This window comes from Styela clava, chromosome 15, assembly GCF_964204865.1.
Source record: "Styela clava chromosome 15, kaStyClav1.hap1.2, whole genome shotgun sequence".
In the NCBI taxonomy this organism is placed as follows: domain Eukaryota; kingdom Metazoa; phylum Chordata; class Ascidiacea; order Stolidobranchia; family Styelidae; genus Styela; species Styela clava.
Genome location: NC_135264.1, coordinates 9,340,529 through 9,350,270, shown reverse-complemented (window position 1 = coordinate 9,350,270; position 9,742 = coordinate 9,340,529). Strand labels below are relative to the sequence as shown.

General features: G+C 35.2%; 1 protein-coding gene across 2 annotated transcripts; it reads left to right on the top strand.

The window, feature by feature from the left end:
• The first annotated feature begins 424 nt into the window (after positions 1 to 424).
• LOC120333928 (stathmin-1-A-like) lies at positions 425 to 9,475 on the top strand. Of its 2 annotated transcripts, none has more exons than XM_039401331.2 (5): positions 425 to 509; positions 6,218 to 6,396; positions 7,744 to 7,935; positions 8,211 to 8,363; positions 9,076 to 9,475. In XM_039401331.2, exons 1-5 carry the CDS (start codon positions 488 to 490, stop codon positions 9,160 to 9,162), a joined length of 633 nt encoding a protein of 210 aa, XP_039257265.2. In that variant the 5' UTR covers positions 425 to 487; the 3' UTR covers positions 9,163 to 9,475. The 2 variants fall into 2 exon arrangements, with proteins under 2 accessions (XP_039257265.2, XP_039257264.2); XM_039401330.2 differs by lacking the exon at positions 425 to 509 and adding an exon at positions 5,405 to 5,617.
• The last annotated feature ends 267 nt before the right edge of the window (positions 9,476 to 9,742 follow it).

Below are 9,742 nucleotides of genomic sequence, written 5' to 3'. Positions count from 1 at the left end.
GATAAAAACTCGTTTCGTGGGCGCATTATCACTTCTCCGCGGGTCGCACAATTTGTCCTCGTGGGCCGCATTTGGCCCGCGGCCGCAGGTTGCACACCCCTGTCTTATGCTCTCGAAAACATGAAGGCGTTAAATGAAATAATATAAGATTATTTTGAACAGCCGTGATTTATCGTGAACTAGAAAATCCGATCAAGCGACAAAACTATTTGACATAACTGAGGTCAGAAATATATTTACAGCCATGTGTATCGAAAACAATTTTGCGCAGAGTGCTTTTTTGTGTACAGAGAGGCAGAAAATCTGCTGTGAATTTAGAAGAGAACTCGAAACAAAAATACCTTATTATGTAATGCACAGCAGTGCTTAATAATGCTGCATTGTATTGCTACTATTTTAAAACATTTTTATTTTTGACAGTTTTAAATCTAAGGTTGCAGTTATATTTGTTCCATCGCAAAATCTATCCAACACCTCTCCAATCAATATGTCGGATAAATCTGTAACAGGTAACGTTAATATGATTTTTTTGTGAACCGTTTTCACACAACATTCTATTATAATAAATCGGAATTATCTCTAAATTTATTCACTCACATAGCAAGTCAGGATTTATACATGCCTTTAGGATGTGAGTGGGAATTTTATATTCACCCCATGGGAGATGAAAGCCGATAAAATGCTTTAATCATATGGCGAAACGGGCCTGGCGGTATAGCGGTATATATGGTTACCAGTCCATGTGGGATGAGCTATACCGCCGATCCGAGTTTAGCCGTGTCATAGTGTGAATATCGTAATAAATTCGTTATTTTATCCTAAATGAGATTTGATTTGAATACTTATTTTTCAATTTCGTGAACACTCGACTTGCGTTAAACTTAAGTAACAATTTATTGAATACTTATGTGACTCTATAGCTGACATGGGCAAACTACGGCCCGCGGGCCAAATCCGGCTAGTTGGGTAATTCAGTATGGCCCGCCTGAGGCTAACACACACGAACTAACCCAAATTTTGATGTTATAGCGGAAAAATAGCGCAAGCAATTTGTTGAGATTGCGATTAACTTAGTTTTGGCACGAGGCTTATTGTTTTCCATTTTTTTTTGTAACACTGTACATATTATTCATAAAATGTAACTTTTTAAGTCACACTCACATGGCCCGCCAGTCTGTAAGTTGTAAGTAGCACACTCGGGATCCTAATTTCTCATCCCTGGTTTATGGGCACTTTTACCCAATATTTTCCCCTCTTTATTCGTGGTTTATATTAGATATTATGACTAGATTTATCACTCTAGTTCAGGGGTGGGCTACATACGGCCCCGGCCCGCGACGAGATTTTGACCGGCCCGCTGACTGTACATCAGTACATTATGATATTACATTATTACACTTTTAGTAGATTATGATAAATTCATTATGTGTTTTTTTGGTCTCTATTTTTTGTAAAGTTTAAACTTTACCTTAAACGCGATTTATAATTTTCTTTCTTGCATTAGCGAATAAATATGTGATTAAGATATTGAGTACTGTTCATGTAATAATCCGGCCCACCGAGGGCTTCATTTCCCCACATCTGGCCCGCCGACTAGAGAAGTTGCCCACCCCTGCTCTAGTTGCTACAACGCGCATTAATATCGTAGATCGAATTATCAGTCAGTGGTAAATTTGAATGTAGGCCATCTCTTTTTGATGGTAAAGAGGAAATACAAGCACTTCAACGAAGGGGATCAACTACTAAAAAATTAGGTTGAGGGCAACTACCAAGATGATGAAATCCTCTTTTCACATTAATTTTCAACTATATTACATAATGCCAAACAGAAAAAAATCAAATTATAATAAACTGATAGTACTCGATAAACAGTCCCAGTTTTGATCAATCATGCTAGTTAAAGTGCCAAGGAATTTAGTTATGTCGTGTATTGAATTTAAATATATAATTACGGGAGGATCAACATAAGGTTCGATAACTTTTCCTGCAGCTGGGATTTGAATGAACAACTATTTACTTCATGCACCATCTCCCGTATGTGCTGTTGGTGTTTAAATTACCATTAATATTTTGCGAAAATGTTAGGACGTTTTTTTATTACCAGATTATGCACAGAAAATGCGTGAGATGAAAATGCTCTCCATGTTGTGCGCATGTCTTCACGTAAATTTGGAGCCAGATTCCACATTGCGATCTTACAAATTTCAAGGTAGACTGCTGGTAAATGCATGAAACGTCGTAACTTGTAACTGTACGTACCCCCTAATTCAATGTCCTGATTCATTCACTCATTTTCTGTGTTTGTAAAATGAGATGGCGATATACAAAAGCCTAATATGTTATGTTGTAAATAAAATGTTTTACGCTTTTTGGTGAATTTAAAACTGAGGCAGTAAATGGGTTCAGTATAGACGAATGTGTATCATTATCTTTTTAACTGTTGATGACAGAGCTAGGTCGAAATCGCAAAATCTTCGGTTTCAACTCCGGTATATTCAAACAATATTTCCGTCGGAGTCGTTGAGTTCGTGGCTCCGGGTTCGTTTATTATTGTAAGATAGACTCCAACTCCGGTTCCACAGCACTGGTATAGGCACCTCATATATGACATTGCCAAACATAATCGACCTTGACTCTAAAGATACTGCACTTAATTAAACGTTCTATAACCTTTGTTCATAATATAGAAATGAAAGATCAAGTATATTGTGAATTATAGTTTCGTTATTGCGACAAGCGTCCTGATCAAAGGCGGTATATAATCTCCCACAAGCAGATCATCTGAAAATTTATTCGAAAATCTAAATATTATATTGTTGTTAAAATATCAAAACACTTTTATTCGCTACATTCCCAACGCAGAAGATGCCCAATATTACAGATGGTATGAATCAAAATTTCTCGTACAATTTGATCAAGTTGGTCTGGTTGATGAAATGGTTTGTATGTAAGTGACAGACAGTTCCAGCAAACTAGTCCGTGACTAAAGTTTTATTTAATAATTATAACTTTTTGTTTAAGAAGAGATAATTTTATATTGATGTTAAAATTTGAAAAATTGTTTAAATTTGAAAGTTTCAATTTGACCAGCCAAGTTAGAATAGTGCAATATTATTTAAGCATACTGTATTCGAATACGTTTTCCATCTTCATTTTTAATATTATTACGTCACTTAGGTAATTTTAGCAGTATTTTAGTTGCCCGAACTATAAACCACACTTCAGACAGGCTCGCCTCTTAAAAGCATCAGAATTATTAACTCGTTATATGCAAGTCAGAATTTTTCAGGACATGAGAAATAAGTACTAACAAAATTTGTTAGTCATATTCTTGGGCTTATTATTTAGTGCTGTTTCCATCTTCTTGCCATTACGTCATTGTCTGCACCGTCCCGTCATACTGAATAATGAATAAAGACCAGAGCGAATGACTGACTTCGCTCGTATTTTAATAAAGCAGTGCTGCTAATTTGTGAATACATTACGTTTTTGTCTTAAAACTAGTAATACTGCTTTGATAGTTTTCTCAAATTTGCTATTTTCGCTTTACGATATTATGTTAATTCAAAAAATCTACAAAATGATAAAAAATTGTTCAATATTTCGCATGTTGTATTATCGAAATAGGGCAGTTTTCTGTGTTTTTGGAGGCCGACTCGTACAATAAACATGATGTTGCATTGTTTTTTGCCTTAAACGCTTTGATAGAGGCATAAAGTATATTGTATTTTATTATTATGAATATAGAGCCTTCGCCTGGCCATGTTAGATACTTACGGTATGGGTTTCAGTATCCGTCTACTTTTACTGCTCGGGCCTTTTCTGCTGAGCGCATTCCATAATAAACATCCGTTGAGGTTCACGCTATGCATTTTTAATGCGCATCTGGCACTGTAAGAAATATCTGTAGAATTATCATGAATTCCACAGTAGGTCTTCTCTGAATAATCAATTCGCCTTATGCTTCCAAACAAGCATGAACAATATTCGCTGAGTTATTCTCTATCAATGAGCCATACTTGGGACTTCAGTGACAACGTCAAGCACCAAGTCAGCCATTACGGTCACGTTCACCGAAAACCCAGACCAGACGAAGTACATCTACAATCAGCCATTAGAAATCGATCCAAAGATGAGCAATGGCTTGCTTGGGGCTTCAATTGGCCTGAGTATTTTTTTTTTTTGAGGAGAGCATAATTGTACCGTGATACAATTAATATCATAGACCCAGTTTGTCTATCTTTAGTATTCAGTAGCACGTGACCGATGAATGCACATTCACGATATTCGCTAGTGACTGGCTCTAACATTCGCACAATTTCATTGCGTGCGTAATAGAAGATAGATTTTGACTCTCGGTCCATAGTAGCATTTCTTATTGGGCTATGCGAAGCCTCGTTCCGAGCGATTTTTAAAAACATGAGAATACAAACATGTGATTATAAAGACGATTCGGTATTCCCCAATGAGTCACTCTTTAGCCGTCTGGACAAATTTCAATCGATTTTTCGTGACAATATTCATGGAGGATGTTTTAAGATCAATTTGCGAAGTTTTAGGAAATAGCGAGCCGATTAAAAATTCAAAATGTCAATGATGGTTTAGATTTGAAAAAAATTGAGATATTTTAGTGAATCCTTGTTTGTAATGACAAAAACAGCCTTTTCTGTAAATATTTTAATAATTAATATAAACAAAATATTTTCCTATTGAGTCTTAGTACTGGGTGACCTTACATTTGAACCCATGTGTATATCCGCGGGTTAAATCTATATGCGGGTGCTAAAACCCATGGGTTAGGTTAGTATGGGTTCAAATATCCGCAAAACAAAAAAATTTCCATAGGTGCAATAGTATGCAGGTGCAATTGTCGTGGGTTCAAATGTACGGGAACCTTAGTACTGAATATGACTCGTATTTGAACAGTAGAAAATGTTTATTTGGTCAACATCTTACTATTGAAAATCGAAAAAACAAAATTAAGAAAATACCCTATTTGGCAAAATATTGTGCGATTATGCGATTAATATGTAATTCAAATTGGTTTCATTTTCTGTAAGTCATCAGTGCAAAGATGGATGATGTAGAAAAACGCAGACGACACATTAAATTGTACGGAGACTATCAATCGGTCAGCGCTCTTTGTTCAGCCTAATACGGAATACATGTACTTAAATTGTAAACAAACTCCTCAACGCAGGCCCTGTGACACAAAAAGGAAGTGCTCGCGACTACACTTGTCAAATAGTGAGAGGTTGGCGAGAAAAAAACGCCAGGAGTGAGATAACAGAAGAAACAAGTTAGCGGATGTGCACACGCACGTCCTTTTGTGTCGTCGAAATAGTCACATCGCGCGAAATATGAAAGCGTGTACGTTGACGCTTGGCGGTTTCTCGTCTATAGCCTACTTCTTTAGATTTTAAATTTAAGTGCTTGTTTTTGTTTGTGCGTCGTGCCAGATTTAACCATATTGTTTTCAGCCGTAGATAGATTTGTTTTCGTTCGTCAAACGTTTTTTGCTGGTGCACCGGTCGGGTTACCGGTATTTGTTTTGTTTTTACAAGTTGGAGTTAATCTAACAAAATGTCTATCGTTGTTCCAGCACCAGATATGACAGGTACGGTGTAATCGGTATTTTTTCAGCCAAGATTATTGCGAAATACAAATGAGAGTACCGAGATAAATGATTGCTTGAAGGGGCCAAATGTAATGTACCGGTATGTCTCGGCCAGCCGTAAGGCACAGCCAGAGGATCAACTTCATAATAAAAATACTATGTCCTGAAATGGGCAGTGCTAATTGCCATATTTGTGTGCAATTATCTCCACCTCATCTCCTTATCAGTTTCTTATCAACTTCGGTAAATACTGATTAAATTTACTAACTTCACACCACTTAAAATTGTATATAATTGTTTCTATTATACTGTTATAACTTATAATGGTCATTAAGTATGCAGTTGCTGTTGAATTTTAAGGCAAATAATCATACCAACCTATTTTTCTCTGTATGTTAATTATAATACTGTGAAGGTGTTCTGCCTCTCAAGAATCTTTATCTCTCATTGATTTGTGTTGTTTTATAAAAAAAAGTTTTTCATGGTCTCCGTATATTTTCATGTTTTGAATGTAATCCTCAATCTGTGAACAATGTGAAATGTATGAAAAGTATATTGGTTATTTTTATTAGCTTTTTCGTCTTTTGTGTATCGTTTCAGGCATGGAGGTGAAAGACCTTAACAAGTGTAAGACTGGTCATGCATTTGAAGTAATATTGAAGCAGCCAGGAGGAAGTGCTGCTGCAAGTCCATTGAAGGCACTTTCTCCCAACAAGAAGCGAGATGTATCTTTGGATGACATCAGAGGGAGGTTACTTGCTGCTGAAGAAAGGAGGAAGGTATATTTTTTCATATTTTCAGTCTTTGGCATGAGATTGTTTTTTTTTGGCCTTTTTAGCACCTATGTTTTTTCAGGGCATCAAAGGAGATCTGTGAACCGCTTCTAAAAATAAATGTCTATTTTTTAAAAAAAAAACTGGAAATGTCTGAAATTGGTCTCATTAATTAAGTCAATTAATTCAATCAAAGCAATCACAATCTTTATTTTAAATACAAATAATTTTTAGAAGATGAAAACCTAAATTTTTTTATTATTTTCAACACAAATATTTTTATTTAGAAAAAAAAAACCAAAATTCATCTTTATATAAGACACAAATATTTTTATTTAGAAGAGAAAAACTTAAAATTTCAAATCTATATTGGATTTATCACCAAAATTCCAAATAATACTATTCACACAATTCTGTTACTATGTGACAAAGTTGTCTTAGATGCTTGTTGTGACCTATTCTGTATAAAGTAGTTGAATTTTGTTGGGTGTGTGGCCGAGAATGTTTGAATTCGTTCCTAAGCTCTTGTGATTTAATCATGAATATTTTATGGAAGTAGCAGAATCAGACTGGTTAATTCAATCTGCTGTATAAGTCTGAAGTCTTAGACATAATCTCATTCATGGGGGAGCTGGCTTTTCATTACAGTTCCAATGTCGCATATAAAATCCATATGAATACATGGAATGTGCTTTCGGTTTTTACTTACCTTTTTTTGAAGAGACGTTTTTTATGATGCAAGATGTGTTCATAGCTGTTTTATTCAGTATAAATTAGTCTCATGTTAACAGTCAATATAGACTGTGGTTTCGGATTTGGAGTGTATAGAATATTATTTTATTCAACAGAAAAGCGTTGTGAATCTAATGGAAAACGTTGAATTCGGAACGCTGGCTAAACTACCGATTGCTTCCTCCCTGTTGTATATGTATTATTAAGAATAAGCAGCGTTGCAAACTTGCAACAACTCGCTTTTTCAGAAATGTTATAATTAAATGTGATACTCTTCACAATCTTCAGACTCTTTCAACACATAGTAGGTTACAAGTCTTTTATTTGATTCAAACACGATGAAATCATTTTTCACACAGGTAGGAAGTTGATGCGTATGGTATAATAACATGTAATTCTTCATAAATACCTTTGGAAATATACGACCATCATAGAAGAAAACTATTTTGCGAAAATTCCAAAAGTCTTTTTCCAGATCAGGGAATATACTCTTTTCTAAAAATTCATCTTAATTTTTCTTCAATTTGTAGCATAACATACAAATAACATAAATGTAAACTTTTTTGGAATTTCCAAAAATATCTGCAAAACAATGCCCTAGTATTTTATCCACTTTCTTAGTCCCAACAATTTGCTGTTGTAAACCAAGCAAAATCAGAAGAAGAAAAGGTTCTAAAAGTAAAACAGAAAAAACAGGAGGCCGATGAAAATTTTGTTCATGCGGTAGAAGAACATCTCAAAGCAAAATGGGAATTATACGAGGAAAATCATCTTTCAAAAATCAGATCCAAAGTGGAAAAATTCAAGGAATTGGTGAGAATTTGTCATTATCTCATTATTTAGTTGATTTAATATTTAAAGCCATTGGATTTGTAACTAAGATTCATACTTAATAAACATTTGAAGAGACTGCATGCCTAACTAATCGATTAACTAATGCCTATTTTCTCATTGTGTTAATAGATGAATATGCACTAACCATAGGACACTGTAGCAAGGGTCATGTTGAGTAATTCAAGTATCTTGCGTCAGAATTTTTCATATTCAAATCCATCAAATCCATGTTTTCTCACAATTTACTTACCTAGAATGAGAAACCCGAATTGCTGCGTGAAAAAGTGAAACGGGAGGTTGAAGAAATGTGCAATCAGCTTGAAGAAACTCTGCAACAAAAGATGGAACAAAGTGCAAAGAGTAGAGAGGAACAGATAAAACAGAGGAAAGAAAAAATTAAGGAAAAGGTAAAAAATTAGTTTCAAAATCTTTCAATGATTGTTCTTTTGGACTAATTTTCTGAAAATTAGATGTATTGTATCTTTAATATTGTGAGCTAAAGATGTTCGGTGGTTGGTCCCAGAACGGGAGAAATGGGGCTCAGACCTCCCCAAGTTTAGAGAGCCATGCGTTCAGTATATCTACTTATTGGTCAATGTACTTGTTATATTTGTTATTTCATTCATGTTTCTCTTAAATGGTAGAAACAGAAATGACACATGCAATTTCTGTATATTTTCATTTTTGTTCCCACACAATTATTATTAACATTGTGTACATCAATCAAGGTTTGATAACAACACGCTTGTTGTTGTATTGAGCTATACAATGTCAATTGGATCTTGTACAATGTGTCCCTGAAGCATTATTATTGCTTGTTGGCTGAGGGTGCCCTATGTTGGCCTGGTAGTTGTTTGGTATGGCTCGACATTATAATCATTCTTTATTTAGAATGGAGTTGTTCTGACTAGTTTTGCTCTATTGAGCAATCAATATGATGTGTGTTTCATATTTTATGTTATGAATTAGCCCACTAAATGATTTTAACTTAATTTGATGTTTTGTCCACTTTTCACAAGCTTATTTATATTTCTCTGTGGTGGATGCTTTGGAATAAACATACTATCATATTGAATAACAATTTCCTAAACCTTTTCAACATTTACTTTTCATTTGCAGGAAAATCATGCTGAGAAGGTGAGACAAAACAAGCTCATCCACCAAGATGGCTCTGGTGAACCTGCTGAAGCTGTTCCATGCAAGTGAAACCACTTAGTAATCCACCGTTGGTCTTCATTATATTAAGCCTCTTCTTGGTTCACATATGTGCTATATGTTTCGCATTTCTTACTGTGCCGTGTGTAATTGACGCCATACTAATGACGTCGTCATTTTGTAGTGACGTCATAACTGATGACGTCATGCTCATTTCAAAACAAAGGGTATGTAGATACAAAATCTTTTCTTGGATTGTAAATTTCTGATGCTTCGTGCGTGTTTTTCTCAATGTACTCCGCCATTGTACGTACTAGACGTTAAATTTTTGTACCGGAATATTATCCATAATATGTTACAAATATCTCCTGTTATGGATATGAATGTAGGGTGGAGTGTACATAGATGTTGCGGTGATGGAGGGTGATGTTATTCATGTCTAGTAGCTGTGTGATCGGTGATGGCAGGCGAGTATTCTGTTAGTTACTATGTGGTCCAGAAGTAGGACGACAGTGCAACTTTAGGCAGCAATCCTCGCATATTCCAACAAAATTGCTATGTTTGGTATGTACTGCATAAAAAAACGTTGTATTCGCCATAAAAGCTTAAATTACTGTGAGGTACTTGTCCG